Genomic DNA, 21,008 nt, shown 5'->3' on the forward strand with positions numbered 1-21,008 from the left:
TGACCTTGAATTTGAAAAGACCCCAGGAAGATTAGCTCCTGAGATGTGTCAGGAGCTAATGGGGCTCTTAATAAACGAAACGAAACCAACAGACAGACGACCTGAGCTAATTGGCCTCATGGGGTTGAACCTTCAGTTGTACAGTAAAATTTCCATGGGGAATGTCCTTCCCTGAACTATATGTTCCCATCTCGCATTTTAATATTTACACTAGGTTCTGGGTGAGCTCAACTCTGCCCCTCTCCTATTATCTCACTTTAGTTATCCTCAAACTCTATCAGTTCAATGTATATTCTTCAAGTGTGTCAATATATTTGGCATGGCTCATACATCTCTGAATGAGAAACTGTTTAGATCGGGTACTAGTGGAACTCACCACAGGCGGCCAGCCATTCAAATACACTTAAAGGTCAAGACCACTGTGACTTCACAAAACATGTCTGTGGCCATAATTGGTGAATTCAGCGGCATTCATCTTAACATTTTGCACAAATGTCACAATAAAATCAGGAAGCGATGACATTTTCTATCCAAAGGTCAGGTTGATTGCTCCTCAACAACAAAACACTTGCTGTCATTCATCATCCAGCGCTATAGACCTAATCATGCGGGCTCCATCTAGCCTGCCTTTGAATATTTCAGCATGCGGGCCTTCACTCCTCACAGCTACAATAGCACCCTCAATCTCTCTCAGTGACTGTCTTTGTTCCCCTCCCCTCTTTAGTACCTATAAATAGAGGTCGACTGTTCCTCAAGGTTGAGGAGCTTTTGCCTGCACATACACAACACATCTTGCATGTGGAGAAGTGCTGTGTTTTGCTGCCACCTGTTGTTAGAAACCTGCTATTAAGCAGTTAACTGGAATGACGCCAGCATCTCATTTACTTTGAGTAAACTCAACAAGCTATAACATGCCAACTCGGGCATGTTGTCAGTGCAGTATTTACGGGTCTGGACCAAAGTATTGGCTTCCATGATCTTTTCCAAATCCTGGGCCAACCGCATTCAACCTGGGAAAATGCTATGTGGACAGAGGAAATCAAAAATATTGGTGGTTTTAATTAAGCATACAATGAACAACATCCTTCCTGTGGTGTATAATTGATTGTTCTTTTACCTCAAATAGTTGAAGGCCTTGATCCTGTCAAACGAATCATACACTTGTCCAAGACACTTTTAGATTTTTCTAAGAAACATTTGGAGGCAGTCATCTTTGTTATAGAGTGAGCAACAAAATATTAAAGAGCGGTAACATTCACTTATTTGAAATGGCTACATTAAATTTGACTCATTTACTATATTTGTTTTTGGAGGTGGGGATCTTGCTAATAATATTCTGGTGACGCATAAGTAGCCTACTTCATTTCTTTGTTTTTCTGAAGATAATGCATAGCAGGGACAATTCTAGGATCAGAAGTTGAGAGGTGCTGACAGTTTCAGCGCCAGAGTACATCCGATCGGAAGGCATTGGGATGGCCCAGCGGAAATGTGTCATTTTACTGCTCAAAAAATAAACGTAATCACACACCTTATACGCAGGGGTGCACATAAAAATGTTGGCGTTGCACAAAGAGTTAAAAAAGGACACAGTAAAATGAATTCTAAAGCTCTCTCAAATTTTGGAGATGCTTGAATTCCCTTAAGCATGCTTGAGCACCCCCAAAAATGGGCTATACTTGCCTATGTTGCATAGGTTATATAAACATTGCAAGGGTGTTGTTACACCAAACTTTTGACTTAAGTACTACACCTACACTTAAAAATACCGATACTTTGTTTATAAAAAATATTTAAAAAATACTTAAAAATTGTCTTATTGAGTCATTTTTCCAGACTGAAAATTTCAGTTCTGTATTGGTACCAGTACGGAGGTGTCTATAATGGTGACCAGGACTATAGATCGATGATAGATGAGGCAGTCACAATGCAACCATGCTCCAACCAGTCATTCATTATTTACATCCGTAGCTCTGTCAAGTTGCTGCGAATATATCTCAGCTGAGGCATATTAACAATTGAACTGCTTGCTGTGTCACAGTCTACGTACTACGTAAAGGAATCAATTTAACAGCCACAAATGAAGTATGTTCGTCTCATCTGCAATTGGTGTTTTGTCGTCCCTAATTTTTTGTGTTGTACTTTTGAACTATGACATCACAGAGGTGAAGACAAACAATTAGCTGCCCAAAAGCTGTTAATATAAGAAAAAGTGGCTTCTTTGAGATTTTAGTGTACTTACTGTAATTCTCTGACTTGTGGGAAAGGAAAGCAACAGTCACCACTGCACTTTTCAGTCATTTACTGAAAGCCGGGAGAGCAGAACACAGTGAGCACAGTCACACAGAAGCTGCTGCAGACCACATAGCTCTCACCCGGACACTAACAAATAGACTCATCAACATCACATTGCATCCCACCAGGCCTTGCTTGCCCCTTCAAGCTGTTCTCTGTTAGCCTGGCAAGCCACACCCACTTTCTTTTTCAAGAAAGTGGGTCTAGACACGCGTCCATAGACAGCGATTCAGCACGAGCCAAAACAGGCCGGCCAATCAAATTTGTCTATTTGCATGACGTCGTCTTCGCTAACGATGTTCGAATATCAAAACAGAGTGACCCATGACACCATGAATCTTCAAGTTTTTCCCACAACAACGACATAGGTGTCACTACTGTCTCTCTTTGTCTAGTAGCCATGTTGGATTTTTACTCCGTCTCCGCAAAAAAAAAAAGACTTAAACGAGTCGCTTTTCTGACGTCACGTCCGCTCTTTGCTCATTGGTTCATTCCACTGTCTGTTAGCTCAGGTTTGCCCCGCCTCAAAAATGCAACTGATAGGGCAGTTGACCAGACTGTCTATCCGGCAAAGCCGCGAGTGAGTCTGGATTTCCAGGCTTGCTTTCTGTAACAATTTGGACAAAGATATCTTTACAATAGCCTTTTTATTTGACCATTTATGACTGAAACATCATCTAATTAGTAGATTAACACCTTGGCTGTTCACAATGGGCACTCGTGCAAGCCAATAGTTTTCAGACTGGGTTCGGGTTAGAATTTGCCGCCCTATTCAATACTGGAGTTTTTATATATAGATGTTTACAGCACACATCTTAAAAACCTGTTTTCAATTGTTACATGTTTTCCAATGCTATACAGGTATATCAATATGAATAAATGTAGCCAGCTCAAAACGGGATGTAAACGCTATAGTTGCCATAGTCTTTTCCTTTTTGTTTGCTATCAAAAGAATGTCCTGCATCCTATATTTTATTTTGCTAACATTGGAGGCTTGTTTATTGCAGCTAGCTAAGTGCTGCTATCCACAAATACCAGAGGCTTCTCACACACGCTCAATGAATTTTCGTGCCAACAGCTTTAGTAGCTACGAGCAGGCTGTGTTTGATTTACTGGAAGTTAAGTTGCTGTCAACTTAGACCCAGCTGGTGTTTTTTCACAACAAATGACACCACATTTTAAAGCAATACTTCCATCTCTTATTTATCGCCCTCTTGAACTTAGAAATTCCAATTCTTTCAGAAGTTGGGTTTGAAACCAGAGGGACTACAAAGATTTTTAATTTGATAGCAGCAAGTTGTGGGATGGCTTGCACATTTCTCCACAAGGAGCAGTCAATAGAAAAGGGATGACATTAGACCAATCTGATTTGATCTGCATCCTAAGTGCTTTGTGCCTTTGACCATCTTGCAAAAAACTTTTTCTGAGGTGCACATTCGGTTTGGTAATTTGATTCCATTGAGTGGTGCACAAGTGAAAGAATCAAAAGTTCAGTCAAAAAAAAATGTTGGACTCAAAGTGACATTGTGATTTTCTTCCTGACCTGCAAGTTTTTGTTTGCTGTTTCAGTTGTTTGTGGGCCTGTCCTTTCCCTACGAGGGTCCTGCCCCCCTGGAGGCCATCGCCAATGGGTGTGCATTCCTCAACCCCAAGTTCAATCCAGCAAAAAGCAGCAAGAACACCGACTTCTTCAAGGGCAAGCCCACCCTGAGAGAGGTGACACTTTTGACAGACTTGAAATGAAGCATTTTGCTGCACAAGCCTTTGCAATTGTGTAGTAACTGCTAATGTGCTCTCTGCCTCCATGTATGCAGCTGACCTCGCAGCATCCCTATGCTGAGGTTTATATTGGTCAACCCCACGTGTGGACTGTTGATATTGATAATGCTGCCGAAGTAGAACGAGCGATCCGCTCCATCCTCAGCCAGAAGGTAAACGCATCAAAATGCTCCATGATTTTGTTTCTTTTTTTTTTATTGATATTTAACAGAGCAACCTGAGGTGGGAATACGTCAGGCCTTCAATCTGCTGCTGCTGCTGCATTGTGCTTTGTAAGATTAAGAACAACGACTTTGTTCATCGGACAGAGCCTCATATGCTTTGTGATCCTGGAGCCTGCCAGGCTCCAGCTTGCGCTCGCATAACTCCCCTCCCCCCATGTCCACCACACTACACAAGGACACTGAATGAGTTGTGGATGATTTGGTGCAATAACAAAAGCCTCACTTGTTTATCTGCCTGGCTCAAAAGCCCTGGTTCCAGTACAGTTCAATTGATTTCAATCCTTCAGCACAATTTTCTTTGTTTCCATTAACTAAAGCACCCAACGGTAGCGGCATCCATCGTCGCAGTGCTATCGTACCTAAAAGTATCTCACAGTTTAATAGCTGGCGTACCCAATTGCTATCCAGTCGACGCTAGCCATCTCAAGTTTGACCATTGCAATCCATATGGTGGTGTACTGAGCTGTAGAACTCGGCTGTGGCAGTCCTAGACCAGTTTTACTCGAGGGACTCGGCTGGTTAATTAAAGGTTAAGTCAACCCAATTTTTTATTTTTTTATTTTACAATATGTTCTACGTAGCCCCACTTGTCTATATATGGTATTCTGGTAAATATTGTGTTAGTAAAATATGAGTTAATCAGCTCAATTTAGCCATTTTTATCCATCTAAGGATGCAGCCATTTTACCAGTTGCTGTCGACGGAAGGTGACATCAATGTTTCTCAGGTTTCAGGTAACAACCAATCACAGCGCAGCTTAAGAAAACAGGTGAGCTGTGATTGGTTGTTGCCTGAGCCCTGAGCAACTATGATGTCATCTTATGTCAACAGCAAATGCCAAAATGGCCGCACCCTGAGATGGATAAAAAAAACTGCTGGATTTTGCTTCATAACTCATATTCCACAAATGTTATATTAATCAGAATGTCATGTTTAGACTAGTGAGGTCACATGTACCATATTATTGTCAAGAAATGTTTATGGTTGACTTCCACTTTAACCTAACCACATGACAGTCGCATTTTATAATAATGCTTATACTTAGACTTGGCCTTGTAAAATGTTGTGTATTCCTCTACATAGCTTTTTATTTGTAGGTCAAATAAACTATAATCATCCGCTTTGTGATGTTTAGGGGAGGGAAAAGCAAGTATCCATTTGTGCATTCACTTTGTATTTTAATGGCATTAAAATTAACATTAAAATGTCTATTTATTTATTTTTATTTAACAGGAAGGATATATTATGTACCTAACATTGACTTAAAAAAAAAATGGAGAACTGTTTATATAAGATGTCTGGCTTCCGTTGGTTTGCAGGTTTAGGTTAGCTAGAAGCATGCAATCAACTCAAACAGACTTAACACCTGGCGTCATTTCTGTTGCCTGGTATTTAGCGGCTGCAGAATGAGTTACACCCATGTTTTGCCCAGCGGACCGAGTCGTCGTTGCCTTAAGTCGTTAATAAAGACTTGCATTGTGAAATACGCCTTGTTGGACCTTTTACACAAAATACAACAAATCTGACTCGAATGTTGAGCCATGCGCATTAGTTTCGCATATTACATCAGCACTTTATCACGTTTGTATTAATGACAGTATTGTATGTCTGTGTTTGGATGAACAGATTGAACCTTATTTGCCACTTGAGTTCACCTGCGAGGGGATGCTGCAGAGAGTCAATGCCTTCATTGAAAACCAGGTACGTGATATATTAGTGAGATATTGTAGGATGCAAATCAAAAACCTAATTGGACTTTGATTGATGGACTGTGTGATGTTGCGATGCGTCCTGTTTCGCCAGGACTTCTGTCACGGTCAGGTGATGTGGCCTCCACTCAGCGCGCTGCAGGTGAAAATGGCGGAGCCGGGACGCACCTGTAAGCAGGTGTGTCAGGAACAACAGCTCATCTGCGAACCGTCCTTCTTTCAACACCTCAACAAGGACAAGGATCTGGCCAGGTTGCGAGCAAACTTTTGTTTTGTCATCACGTCGCACTCGTATGAACTGCAGTGTTGTTTATTTTGTCATTGATCCAACAGGTTTGGCGTGGACTGCCAGACGGTGGAGTCGAGCGCAGACACGGTGGTACCAGCTTACAGCGAGAGCCGCCGCCACTGCATCTTTCAGTCCGACCTGCTTCTCTTCAGCTGCGCCGGCGCCCACCAGTCGTTTAAGCGCGTCTGCCCCTGCCGTGACTACATGAAGGGCCAGGTGGCACTCTGCAAAACCTGCCTATAGCAGCAAAACCAGCCAGGCTCCTCTGAGGCAAGCATTTTGGACAGACAACCACAGGACTGGTTGTGTGTTGATCATATTTATTGTTTTGTCAACTGCTTAATGAGAAGCACCTCTGCAGGAATTGACCCGAAGTGGTGTAACATTACTTGAATCAACAAAGGGAGTCATCTTGGACTTACAAACTGTTGAAAAACGACAGCACATATCAGTGAGTGGCGTCCAGTTTGTCTCCAGGTTGAGCAGAAACGCACGCAAGCCAACTGTCCCTCCCCACCAGCTGACCTGCTCCCTCCCTCTCCCGGCCCCCCGGGCCCCCGGCCCTGCTTAATCTGAATCTCTTCTTTCTTTAGGTAGGTTTACACTGGAACACCCACGCCCCCAACACACATACTAAACAAACAGATGGCTAGTTTTACACTGTAACAAACTTCTGTACTAAAGTAATGAAAGTCAACTATTGTATAGAGATCTAGATTTTTATTCTGAAGGTATGATCATTTTCTGAAATGTCTATTTGCGGATATTTTGCCATGGAAGTTTTTTTTTTATTATTAAAAAATTGCACACTTAATTTAAAGATACCTATTATGTACAAATGTAAAGTTGAGCAAGAGTGTATGCTGAATATACTGTAGAGGACAAAAGTTGGACGAATGGTCCTACACGTTCCACCCAGTAGGAAGATCACGATAGAGATCGCTGGCTATAACTGCCTTGGTGTCGCCATGTAGCAGGATTATGATTGTCATTTTTTTATGATTCATTATTTTTTTCCCCTAAGCACTTATCCTATTTAGGGTCACGTAGAAGCTGCAATTTATCTTGGCGGATTTAGGACATGGTACACCATGGACAGATTTATTATTATTATTGTTATGTCACATATGTAATAGATTACTGTGGTCTGTATCAGTGCTATCGCTGTCAAGGCTATCAAGAGAACAATTGTAATAACATGTTTCTCAGAGACATGGAAATCTTGGTGCAAAATTGTCTTCATCAACATAGACGAAACCTTGAAAACAAAACACCCCCAAATAATGCCAACAATTTGCTTGCAGATATTCGCATTCAAACAACAGGTTAAAGTGCACTATACATTTGTATTTGCGTAAGTTTAACAAAATATTAACACTGTACGTTGTTTTTATGGGTTTCTAAAGGTTTTTATTTATTTTATATACTGATGTTCATCCGTGTTTTTGCTCTTGACCTTTGTTTCCTTATTTATAAAAGAGATGTCTTTTATTTATAGAGAGAAGTTTGAAAATATCCCAGAAGGCTTACATGTCTTTTCATGGATGACCACCAGAGGGAGGCATTGTATACTTCTGTTGGTTTGAGCAGTTAATGAGAGTTGAGGCGCAATACTTTGATTCTATCAATAAAACATGCTCACTGTATGGTTGCTATCAGTCAAGGGAGGCTTTTTCGACATTAATGACGGGTGATTTAAGTTCATTCGTCTCATCTTTAGTAGCAGCCTCACTTTACTGCGACAGTCAGCAGGAGTTTCATAGCCAAGCTCAAGTGTGAGTCCAGATATCCACATCGTTTGTGGCAGGCTGTTTTTGCTTCAGACTTTGTATTCATTTGCTTCCTCACAGATGAGTGGCGTGCAGCATGGTCGATGTTTCAGAGAGCATGATGTGCCTTTACGATACCGCGCCCGTCTCATCGTAGGCTTTGATTATCACCCCCCAAAAAATAAACAAGGGAAATAAAAGTCCAGTCCCTAATTTATCTGCCAGCAACAGCTCAAATCTGTTCTGATTTCTTTACCACAATCTGGTGTTCTGATTTCTTCCTCTTTAATTTAATATGTTTTAAATCTGTAATATAATGAGTGTGTTAGGTAACTTTCTTGTGCATTGGGAGCTTTGTGAATGGATAAAACTGTTAGTTTGCAGCCATTTGCAGTTTCCGAGCGAGCCCCAGATATCTGCAGTAATTCACTGAAGTCCGTGTTTCCTGCTTATTTTTTCCAAGTAATGCAACAATCTCCACATATTTCACCTTGAGTAACCGCTCCAAAGTAAATTGGATTGTATTGGCTTGTAATGCATCAAATTTAATCTATTGCTGGTGCCGTGGCACAAGATGACATGTACTTGATAGCTAAGTGGACCAGCCTGGACACCTCATGTTGTTGAAAATGTTACTGTTCACAGTTGAGTGCAGTGGTTGTATAAACCGGGCTGTCCTGTCTAAACCAATGAGACATCAGCCAGTGCAGTTGAGTTCCTGTTTGCCTTATACTTTTGAACATGCCTATTAACACACGCATGTACATGTCTCTCCATTTTCATTTACCACTGTGGCTTAAATGTACAATAGATCTACATTATACATCTGAAAGGGGGAACTGCGGCAAACCGTTATCGCAGTTTTAATGAAATTTATCAAATGTACGTAACATTCATTAGATGACATTTGTATTGGTCATTCGAAAATAATTTGAGGAAGCAGCTGATATCAATTTGAGTGTTCATGAAGTGTTGTGTATTGGATTGGCCGAGCTTGCTCATCCTTTTTTGTCATTTGTACAAAGCTGTCCTTTGTACAAATGACCTTCAATGTTTTGTTGGGTATTTTTTGGTGCTGTAACGTATCATCCAGAGTGTTTCCCGTTGGCAGAAAGGATAACACAAAAAAAATTTGTGTTCACAATTCTCAATGAGTAAGAGGGATATGATTTTATTTTTCAATAAAGTTTTTTTTTCCTGTGAAAAAAAGTCTCCGACTGATTAAACATTGACATTACAGCAGAACAGAATAATTACTTAATGTTGAGACTCAGCCGCAGTGTGTCCAGCTGGATGGTTTTTAATCAAACAAAAATGTCCACATTTGGAACATGGAGCACAGAAGGACAATACAAAATGAATATTGAAAAGATTTTGTGCCCACAATTCACAATTGCACGCATATAATGAAATCCAATTGATCATAATTGGATTCTACTTTTCATCCTAAATCCTTAAGGACTTTATTAAATATGATTAACAGCACAGTGTATACATTCAGTTACAGTCAGTGGTGCTACCATGTCGATCTAATTCTTTGAAAGTTGCAGACCAGTACAGTTCTTCACATACCGACTCCTTTGTGACCTGCTGCACTGCCACATAAGAGTCAGGCCTCTTGCGTGACTGTGGGAAAAATCAATGTGCGGCGTAGCAGTTTGTGTACACTTGTCCGAGAAGCCCCATCTCGGTCAGCAACGTCTTAATCAAATATGGAGGATGGTTGATATACACTACATTCTAAAACGGCCAACATCCTCAACACAGTTCACATACATGAATGTAGAGGATAATAGTATCAGCACATAGAATCTGAAGAGAGTCTCTGACAAGAGGGTGGATTGCGGGGGGGGGGGGGGGCTGTGTTGACCGGCCCCTTCCTCTCTCCAGTCCCTCCCTGCTTGTCCACATCTCTGTGAGCCAGACGGCGTGGCTTCACTCAAAGCGCTCGTAGTTCCTGGTTTGTCTCACCCGTGGGATCATGTCCAGCAGCAGCCTGTAGATAGAAGGCCAAAGGCATTTATTTTTAAAGCCATGCCGAAACCATGCCAAAGACTTTGTCACTCACTTGGCTCCATAGGCAAAGATGATAAGGCCAATGAGGACACCTATTGTCCCATCGAGGTACCACACCATGGGCTCGTGCTTAAACACTTCCGCACTGATGAGGATGGAGAAGCCCATGATGCCGCCCACCAGAGAGTTAAAGCCTTCAAAGAGAAACAAGCAGCTTATTGACTTTTGCGGTGTGATGACCCCCACGTTCCGCTCTCCCCGAGTGCGACTGGCGTACCGTCCGTGATGAGGGCCCGACTCGTGAGCACTTTTCCCAGCATGAACTTGATGACAGCCAGGAAGATGCAGACCACGCCGCTGACAATGGAGACGCTGAAGAGGAAGTCGTCCTGGCGGGAACAGAAGGTTTGACTTTTAACAGTGCAATGGCAGCATCCCTCGTAAGATTCTGAACTCGGTCCGCTTATACTTTCGCCATTATTTCACATTGCTTCTTGGAATATGTAAATGCATTATGTTTGACCTTTTGTATAATAAATGAATCTACATGAGCCCAACTCACCTCTAGTAGTCATTCCCAACCACTGTCCGGCTTCTGACGAATAATAAATGACGGACCGGCAAATGTTACTGACGTGTCCACCCCTGAGAGCTTCTCAGTCGGCACATGTACCCAAAGAAAGCCCCAAAGTGACCTTTAGCTCATTGAAATTCAACACATTGACGCAGTAGTTCGAGCTTGACTTGGCATTTGGGCCCATGGGAGGGAGAAAAATACGAATATCCCCCCACCCATCCACCTCCAGAGAAAAAACAGACTGTGTGACAGAAACCCTGCACAGAATGTGAATTATGCTTTGACATTTACTTTTGACACCCAAAAATCCCTGTGTGGAATTGAAAAAGCGCAATCGAAGGAGCATCAGTAAGTGAGGATCATCTTTTGCTGAAGATTTCAGTGCCGAGCAGTTACATCAATCCTGGTGTTCCACAAACCTCTGATGAGGTTGAAATTCTATCATCCTATATTTTCCGTCCAGATTTCCGAATTTGTCCTACTCACACTTTCTCCACTGCGTCTGCACAGGGACGGACGGCCATTACATGGCAACTGGGTGGAAAAGCTTTTTGAAGACCAATGACACCAGCACTACTAACTTGAGGAGCCAAATGTGCAAGTTCATGATCACCTGGTGAAAGTTTGTTTCTTCTGACACCTGTCATCGAACAGATGTCTTCGTTTTAGGACCCGCTCTAGAAATGTCGTACAAAGATGTGCAGTACTTATTTCTACAAAGTAACGTTTCTGTGCCGGACGCCAGGAATGACTGACCTCCACTTCAGTGATTCAAGTAGTCAAATATTAAGCAGAGGAGTTCAAAATCAATGGAAAACCAGCAGAGTGTTGTTGCCCAATTCATTCAAAAATGTAATCTCACATAAACTGGGATTTCAATTGGGATTAAATTCTCACCCTGCTGCTTAACGATAATCTGCTCTTACCACTTCAGGCAGCAGTTTGGTGGCCAGGTCATGGATGGCCTTGCCCATTATGCACAAGGATGACAAGATGAAAATCACGCCCAGGATTATGCAGGCGCTGTGGCAGAAAAGATGCACGTTATCATTTGCAGAACCACATAGAACCTCTGCTAACTAAGGAAGAACTCTACAAGACTCAGGAAGCATTTCAAGGATTAACTCCATTGTTTTTTCTTTGGTTTCTATTTGTTTGGCAAAACACTACAAGTGATGGGGAAGAAAAGTATGATAAGTATGGAACCAGAAAAAAAAATGGAGTGATGTGGGAATCTAGTACGCATGTCCCTCTGTTCTGCCTACTCCAGGGGTTGCTTAGTTCGGTCCTCGAGAGCCACTGTCCAGCCTGTTTTCCATGTTTCTCTCCACTAACACACCGTATTCATGATCAGGATCGTTATCAGGCTTCTGCAAAGCTTGCCGATGAGCTGATCATTAGATTCAGCTGCGCTCAAGGACCGAACTTGGCCACCCCCGGCCTTCTCGGTAAACTAGCGTCTAGCTAAACACAGTGAACAGTAAGTCACCATCAACATTCAGCAATCGGCGTTCAGGCCCTCATCACCATGTTCATCACTGTGACTGTCATCCAAATTAAGTGTTCATTTTGACAGTGGTTTGTTTGACCTTTCTATTTCATAAGTCTGAGCTTCCCTGCATAAGGTGCTGTTCCTGCGACCCGAGCCCGGAGAAATGGAAGAAGATGAATGGATGACAGTAACCGAGGCAACAGCCGGCATCACGTTGGATAATGAAGCAGGATGCACACCTTTTTGGTTGACGCTCTGTTCCCGTCAGGATGGTTCAATATCGTGAGTGTGTTACCACGGCAACCAGTTATTATTCCGCTCCTCTGCAGTGACTACTGTGTGAATGTGGCAAGATGATGGTGATTGTGATGATAATAATCGAGAGCACACAAGTGGAGGGAGGCGTGCTAATGCTTAGCAAATTAATATGTTGATAGTATACTAGTCATGATAACAGACATTGACATGAAATATGACCCAAGTGTCATCTGGCTTGGGCTACAATATATAATATATGTTAATTAAGGAAAGTGAGATTGATATGCAAATAATTTTTCTGCCGTGTTGGTGCCATAGATATCCTTTCTCAGTGTCTCTCTCTCTCTCTTTCAACCTCCCCTCTCTCTCCCTTCCTTGATCCTCCCCTCTCTCTCTCTCTCTCGCTCACGCACTCACATACACACAATACTCAACCAGGTAGCGTGATAAGATACAAGCTGCTCGTCTATAATTAGTCCCAAAGGGCCGATGCAGAGGGCTCATACACTCACATAAAACAACAGACTTCACAACGCTGAATCACCCTATTTCTCCCTAGGAATGTTTTTATAGCATTTATATCACTCATTTTTAAAGGTATTTAAACATACTTTAAAATAATACAAACATTCAAAAAACGACTTCATACATTGAGAGAGAGCCAGATAAGCAATGGATAAGACCAAAATATTGGATAGTGTGCTTATTCTCTTGCTCTTCTTTCAAATGTACAGTGTTATACACAATAGTGTGCCGTCGCCACCTAGTGGCTAAAAGTGGAACTACACATCAAAATAAACAAAATTAGGTTACAACTGGACCCCCAAAAAATTGGAAATAATGCAACCGTGAATCAAGAGCCCGCGATGGAGCGAAGTTGACCGTGCACACACTCACAGACATTTATTAAAGGACTCACATGTATTCCCGATGAGCTGAATGGACGGCTGCGGCATTGCTGTAACGCCACAGCACAATGACTGAGGATAGGACATCCAGCGTGGCGTCAAACTGAAGACACGCAAATGAGATTTAACAACATTCGTGTATGTTTCAGACACATTTTAAACATGTGAATCCCACTTACAGCAAATCCAAAAGCAGAAGCGCTGTGTCGCATGATGGAAACAGCTGGAAAACACCACAACATGAAATGCACAATAATGTGGAGCAGTCTGCATGGTTTAGATGACCTGTCAGCAGCAATCATTTTAAAATGGCAAATGAGAAGGACAAATACAATTAAAGGTATTATACAGAAATACACAAAGAGCAATACTGGGCAAGAGAACAGAGTTGTTTAAGCCGTTTGGCTTCAGTGTCAGAAGAAATTGTGGTAGCCAACCCATATTCGTTCACACAAATCCAAATATAAAAGAACAACTCCCGATATTTGATTTTTATAGCTTTCTTTTTTGTGGTTTGGATAGTCTTAGGTATCTCTCCCCTCACCTGGAAAACTGATTAGACTTCTACTTAATTTCTTTTCCATTTTGTATTCACTGTGTCAGTGTCTTTTGTTTTTCCTCTATGCTCCGTTATTATTTACTCACCCTAGTATTGTCTGTTTACATGTGTTTCATTATTATTATTATTGTTATTATTTTAAAGAGAAGAAGAAAAATTTACTCATTCACTGCCATAAATTCATTTAAAAAATCTAATTAAAATTAGGGGCGACAAGCAATTACTTTTTTTATTGTAATTAATCGCATGACTTAACTAGTTAACTAATGATTAATCACAAATTTCTAAATGTACAATAAAAAAAATCTATGTTTTCATGCTCTTGTTAACAAAAGTGGAAAAAAAATTAAACTAATAGAAATAGTTCAAATGAATTTTTGACGTTTATAGCTGTCAATGGCAGTGAATGAGTTAAAAACAACATTTTGTCTGACGTTTTGTAGAAGTGAAGTTCCTTCTGATTGAACAGTATTTGGTTAACTATTGCCGCCTAGAGGATTGGTATGCTTGTAAAAATGCTTAAAAACGCACTTCTGCTGTTTAGTGACTGTCACCGGGAGGGGGGAATATTCTGTTTTTAAAAAATGTTTTAAAAAGCCCGGCTGCATGTAAGACAAGGCCACAGTGAATAGTAATCACTGCTGCAATGTAATCTTGCACACCTGCAATGGAGTGAGAGGGAAGAGAAGGCAAAGGAGGAAGGAAGATGCAAATGGGAAGTGGGGCGGGTTCCTTTCCTCCCTGGTTTATTTTTAGCGAGAGTCACTAGGGGGTTGGCAACCCCCTCCTCAACCACACACGCAAAGAGCTCTCTTCCCTTTCATGCCGTTTGTGCTCCAGAAATAGTGAAATCCTCCATTTCCTCCTCCTCTTTTATCATCTCGCTACATATTGTTTTTACCTGTCTTTTATCAGAAATTGCTTCCTATTACTTGGTCATGTCATGATTCCTCTTGTAAGTGTGAAAAAGGAAAAACACTGGAGCTACTTTATTTGGCAAATCAAACCTGGCAGTTGTTTACATGGAAGCAACGCTATATGTGAGTGGGCGGGGCTATGTGGCAAGGCGTCACACACCTAACACAAACAGGGAGAAAGTCTCATGCTCATGAGGCTTGCTGCTATTATTTGCATGTAAAGGACACTCTGAACATTGGCTAAGGCGGGGTTGGGAAAAATGATGGCCCACTAGCCAAACGTTACCCACTCTGTTAATTCATTTAGCAGGGTTTGTTTCTTTCTTTCTTTCTTTCTTTCTTTTATCCTAAAATCAAATGTGTATATATTTAAAAACAAATCTAGTAAGCTAAACTGTGTTACATACAGTACACTGTACACACATCTGACTTTTTCTTATTGAACAATTGTTTAACTTTTCTTTTTTTTTTAACACATTTTTACTTTTTATTTTTTTCCTTATCAATGACATGGCCTATCTGTCTGATTTTAAACATCATATGTGACCCTTAGGTACAAAAGTTGCCCACTCCTAGTCTAAGGTCTTGCACGTGAAATGTGATTAGCCTGGAATGTCATTAGCTGCAGATCGGATTCAGGCATGTGGATCTGTTCCTCCTCACTTCCTGGTTCCTACATTAGGAGCCAAACGGATGAATGGCATCAAGAAGTCTACAAGCTGAGCCCGCCGGCAGTTAATTGGCTCCTACTACATGCTTGTCACATCTGACAAGCGCACTGGTTCATTTCCAGATTTCTTCAACTCTGGTGTTGTTGTTGTTGTTGTTGTTGTTTTTTTTCATACACAGACTTCGATTTTAGCTCTATTCCAGAGTCCCGCTCGTTCAAAATCTCTCAAGGAGCGACAATAAGATCTAGAAGTGAAATTCTAGGTGTCCCATGAACATGCCAAGAGGTACAGTAAGTAGCTACACCAGTGTGATAAAGCAAACACGGCACTGCTGCACATGACAAGTTTCACACGCATGCAGTGCAATGCTAATGTTTGACAGAGATCTGTCAGGGAATGGCAGCAGATGGTGAAATTCCCACATAAAATTGGTAGCGGGTTGGATGATGACATCACATTTACATTACTCACATCGGGGTTATAAATCTCTATTCATAACGCTGCACATGAAACAGGCCAACTAGAAAAGCAGAGGTCTCCTTGAAGACAAGAATGAGGGACTTCATGTTTGTCAGAGTGTAGCAGGCCATGCACAGCTCCAGCAGTTTAACATTCACATGACACGGAGGCCAACTATGACCGACTGGCCCACCGCTCCAACAAACGTAACAGGACGGCGCGTGTTTTTCCAACAACATCAATTGGACTCACTTTCACCCTGCAGTAAACTGCCATTAATGAAGGCACACAGTTCAACCACACAAAAATAACTACTGAATTCTCAACTCAAATCACATACGCGACATCAAAAGGGACAAAAATTGGCTTCCCATGACAGCATTCTTTCCGCCCTGGATTTATTTTTATTATTTTTTTGTATGGTCTGGTGACCTAAAATCATTCTCATGTTATGATTTTTGTCGTTCCATGTTTGTAAAGCAGACTGTGCTTAAATATATTAATTTATGCAGTACACACTATTCACGTGATGTCACTGAACCGCTCCTATTGACCCGGCGACCCACATGCCGTTCATGGGTCCAGGGAATGTCAAATGTGAACGAACAGAGGAACTGGATGTCCGGAGAAGAAACACATGGATTTCAAGGATTAATCTAAAATATTTCCAACCGACAAAGTCTAACAAAAGTGTGTTCTGACCAGTTTGTTTAAGATCAGTATTTGAGATTTCTCCAAATACCCTGCGCTCTCTATTTTCCTTTCCCAATTGTAGTCAAATTGTATGACAATAAGGGACGAGTCAACAATGTTGTTGTAGTAAATTTGCTAGCACTTGTAGCTAGCGCAGTCGGGGAACGAGCTAACTTGGTCTCAAATAATCTGAGATTCTTCACCTCGAATTGACTTATGTAAATGCGCATAGCAACCAATAAAAGCCGAAAGTATACCATATCATAATTTGACCCTACATCAGTATATAGTTGAGCAGCAGATCAATAACAAAGATTATCAATAACAAAATAACACTCAGTGTAAACACAACGGAAGCACAGCTGAGACGTTGTAAAACTAGACACACCAAATGGAGCTGAGATCACGTCATCCCGTGACGTCAGTGAATACTATCAGTGGTCCCCAACCACCGGGCCGCGAGCCGGTACTGGAACGTGGGCCACTTTGGACCGGGCCGCACAGTTGAATAAATTGATAAAAAACGTAATATACTTCCGGTTAATTGATTAGCCAAGGCTTAAAAATATTTTATTTTGAAAAGTGATGGGATTCTCTCTGTTTACAGCGGAGTCTTGACACATGTCCGGATGCTAATTATCTCAGTCGTGTAGCGCTGATGCTATTTGACAAGTTAGCAAAATGAGTAAAAAAAGAGGCATATTTGGAAAGTTTCTTTGCAATGGAGAAAAGGCCCAGTGATGAGACAAGACAGGAACTTATGACCAATAAGAAAAAGAAAGATGCATGGACTTACAGCTACAGGTGATTCCCACGCCTGATGGCCCGCTCTGCGGCGAGCGACTCTTAATTTAGCATTATGGTCAAATGAATACATTCCCAACAGTGTCAATCAAAAATGAACATCATTTTCTTTGGATATACGATGCAGCTCTTCTATTAGATCTCACTCATTTGAAGTTCTTATGAGACATTTGGATGTCCAGTCACTCACTGAAGGCGGCGATGGCAAGGATGATCGTCGCCCCGATGGACGCCCAGGACACCCACAAGGCCTTTTTGCGATAGCTTTGTGCTTCGTGTGGTTTCAGGCGCATGCTGCTCTCCAGAAGACCTGCAGGGAGGAACACGAAGCACGGTGACTCTTGAGGATCCAGCTGCTGTTAACTTTTAAGTGTAATAGATTTGTACTGAATCTTTTGGAACTGTTTGTTTTCAAACATTTGTTTTTTTATTTGTGTGCAATACAATTTAATTGGATGGATGGATGGATGAACCATGTAAGTTCAGTTTTTTTTCCTGATATTTAAGCGCATGTGGCAACATTCAAGCTAGGCGTAATGTTACATTGGTTTACAATAATAAATTAGAGAGCTATACGCTATGAAATAAAACCTGAATGCTGGATGCAGAAAATTGAATTTTGAATCGCTACTGCCACGTGTGGTGGAAAAATGAAACTGCCACATTCCCTTCTCACGTACACTATGCGCACAAGACGTCACATCTGCAAATAGAGGATGTGAAATTCAAATCGGAAACCAGTCTGAAAACTATTGGCCAGAGGCTGGCAGGAGTACCCATTGTGAACAGCTGGTGTTAATCTGATCATTAGAATACATTTTGAGTCACGAATGGTCAAATAAGGCTATTGTAAAGATATTTTTTGGCAAATTCCTCCATAGGGCAGCTTTATGTTTTGGCGTAGGAGCCCCATGTTTGATTTGTTTATTAACCCTCCAACCACTAAGGGGCAGTGTGTTTTTCATGACCTGAGCTGGATGTAGGTGTGTGGCCAGGCAAGTTAATTCCTCGAGTTGACAGGTGTCACTGATTATGTAGGGGGAAAAAACACTTTTCTATTCAATTGTATTGTACTTGGGCGTTTTTTTTTTTTATTACTTTGGTTTGTGGATAAATTATATGCTGTGACGTTTCAATAAATTAGATATTAATCATACTTGGGGAGGAAAGTTATAATTTTTTAGCTAACTTAATGATGTAAAACGCTTAGAACCACTGGTTTAAAATTATAAAGTCGTATCCCAGGGTCATTTTCTGGGATCTAATATTGTCTCACGTTCTGCATTTTAAATGCAGTGAATTATTATAGCCTCGAAGTACGCTAAGCGGAGCGTTCCTCTCCAAGATGCTCTCTGACTCGCTTGACTTAAAAGTGTGAAGAGTTTCCCTTGGCACATATTTATGGTCTTTACGCACCGTGGCGCGTATCCGCCTAGTGTCAACTTTACCTCCGTCCTCGATGCTCTCGGTAATCCTCATCTCCTGGTCCATCTTGATCAGCTCTCCCTGACTGCCGTTGCTGGCCTGGCGACGCCGCTGGTCTTCTTCTCGCTGCTTGGGGGAGTCCTCCTGCTCGCACTGACCGGTTCCCCCCGTGGGCTCCTTTGCTGCTGCCGAGTCCGGGGCGGCGGGCGAGTCCGGTAGTTTGGAGTCGGTCATGTCGTCGCGTTGCTTTGCGACTCCTATGAGGCGCTCGGAAAATGTCACACCCGCGTGAGAGGTGCGAACGCAGGCAGACCGGGAGGAGAGGAGACAGACACAAGGCGGAGTGAGCCGGGGGAGACTCCCTGTCTACTTGCGCAACATAATTATGCATTCAGTCTCGTTCACGGTGCGCTTCTCACTTGAGAGCCATCGAACACGACGTTCCTTCGAAAGACCTCATGATCAAATGTGTAATGTTGAATATTTAGGTATATCGAAAATCTTCTGCAGGCTCCGCACTCCACCTTGTACATTCCCCTGTTTATGTATGTTTGTGTACTGGTCCCAGGGGCGCTCTTAGACCTCTGAGGCCCACTGGCAAGAAAGATTATGCAAAACCAAACAAAAAAAACAGGAAGATGGATAAGCAAACATTTTGTTTGTTAACTAGTTGATGCATATAAAATGAATAACAAGCAAAATGTATAAAATAAATGGAAATACGCCAAAACACAACTTTTTTTTTTTTAAAGAACATAAAGAACTAATTGCTGCCACCTGTGTTAAGCATGCTTCATTTTGTTGCTAGTATTTTTGACAACAAGCCTGTTAGTCAAGGGCCCCATTCGGGAGAGTCTAGAATCTTGATGTGTCACAGTGACTATGTTTACATGCAGGCAATAACCCTTTTAAAACCAGAATAATGGCAATAATCGGGCTTTGTAAGGCCGTGCAATAATCCGAATATGCTCTTATTCGGCGTATTGTTTTTCGCTGTGCGCATACTCTCTCTTTCCTTCTTCGTCTTCTTTTTTTCTTCTTCCTCGCTAATTTGAATATCAATACCAATATCAAATGCTCTGTGGGCCCCATATACTCGACAGCCTATAACAGCCAATAATGTAATATTAAATAATAAATAATACTAAAATAACAGCCTGCAGCTGATTTTGGGCAAGAGGCGGGATACACCTGGACTGGTTGCCGACCAGTCGCAGGGCACATATCGACAAGCAATCATTCACATTAACTCCATAGCCTACCTAAAAACCAGAGTACTCACAGAAATCCAAGCGCAGGGAGAACTCTACATAGGAAGGCTGGAACCTGGATTCAAACTCCCAACCACTCAGCCACGTGTCGCCCTGGTGCTGGTATTTATTTATTTGTTTATTTACTTAGTAGCCTACTGTATTAGAAACACCTCCCATGCAGTATGGGGTGCATTTCTGTTGTAGCGTTATAAACACACAAAAGTCTAACAGATCCGGATCAAATGTTTAATTTCATGTGACCTCACAGATAAAACATGAATTTATTAATGCACTGACCAAAAATTGTCTAATCATGTCACAAATCTCTTAAATTAATAGAGGCCAACATAACTCTTACAAAAACTTCACAAAAGTGTTTTGTCCCAGCAAACACAAATGAACGCTTCCATGGTGCACAAGTGGCACTGTGGTGATAAAACATCACATGGCCACTAATGACACGGGCTGACCAAGTCCGCGTGAGCCACCCGGCGGCCGGTCACCAGTTGCCATAGTGACATGACCTCGTGGGGGCGCGAAGCCCAACGTCACGTCCCCACTTTGTCACACGCCCAAAAATGTCAAAACCATTCAAACCAAATGAAATAACAGTACAAATCTAAGCCCTGCAGCCTTGCAGGTCAGACTCATCCAAAGACAGTTTTCATTGTAAGTCTAGCGACAGTTTACAGTTTTCAATGATTTTGTGAGAGGAAAAGCACAAAGATAATTGAAGGGAACTCAATTTAATTGCACTTAAATAATTCATTTAAAATAATCAGTGAGTTTTAAAACAAGCCATAAATAATATTAATACTGCAAACTTCTAAACAAATGACCAATTATTAATATATGAATTCATTATTTTTGCGGTAATAGAAAGGCAATGAGGCTACCCATTTTTTGTCAGATTT

General features: G+C 41.6%; 2 protein-coding genes across 2 annotated transcripts in view; one reads left to right on the top strand and one right to left on the bottom strand.

Annotated features, from left to right (window-relative positions):
• Positions 1-9,271, top strand: part of mgat5 (alpha-1,6-mannosylglycoprotein 6-beta-N-acetylglucosaminyltransferase) — an 80,158-nt gene extending 70,887 nt beyond the window's left edge. Inside the window, exons 13-17 of the mRNA XM_086067602.1 lie at positions 3,862-4,008; positions 4,107-4,223; positions 5,922-5,996; positions 6,099-6,256; positions 6,338-9,271. Coding sequence (XP_085923728.1) covers positions 3,862-4,008; positions 4,107-4,223; positions 5,922-5,996; positions 6,099-6,256; positions 6,338-6,536 — 696 coding nt within the window. The 3' untranslated portion in view covers positions 6,537-9,271. The remainder of the gene's footprint in view (positions 1-3,861; positions 4,009-4,106; positions 4,224-5,921; positions 5,997-6,098; positions 6,257-6,337) is intronic.
• LOC147178322 (transmembrane protein 163a) lies at positions 9,207-19,366 on the bottom strand. Its single transcript, XM_086067603.1, has 8 exons — positions 18,865-19,366; positions 17,607-17,726; positions 13,493-13,536; positions 13,325-13,416; positions 11,582-11,678; positions 10,356-10,467; positions 10,131-10,272; positions 9,207-10,058 (listed from the first exon to the last, which is right to left on the bottom strand). The coding sequence occupies exons 1-8, from the start codon at positions 19,073-19,075 to the stop codon at positions 9,998-10,000; spliced, it is 879 nt and encodes a 292-aa protein (XP_085923729.1). The 5' UTR covers positions 19,076-19,366; the 3' UTR covers positions 9,207-9,997.
• Positions 19,367-21,008: the final 1,642 nt, after the last annotated feature.

Source organism: Leptonotus elevatus, chromosome 2 (genome assembly GCF_054856555.1).
Source record: "Leptonotus elevatus isolate MCC_2025b chromosome 2, RoL_Lele_1.0, whole genome shotgun sequence".
NCBI lineage: Eukaryota > Metazoa > Chordata > Actinopteri > Syngnathiformes > Syngnathidae > Leptonotus > Leptonotus elevatus.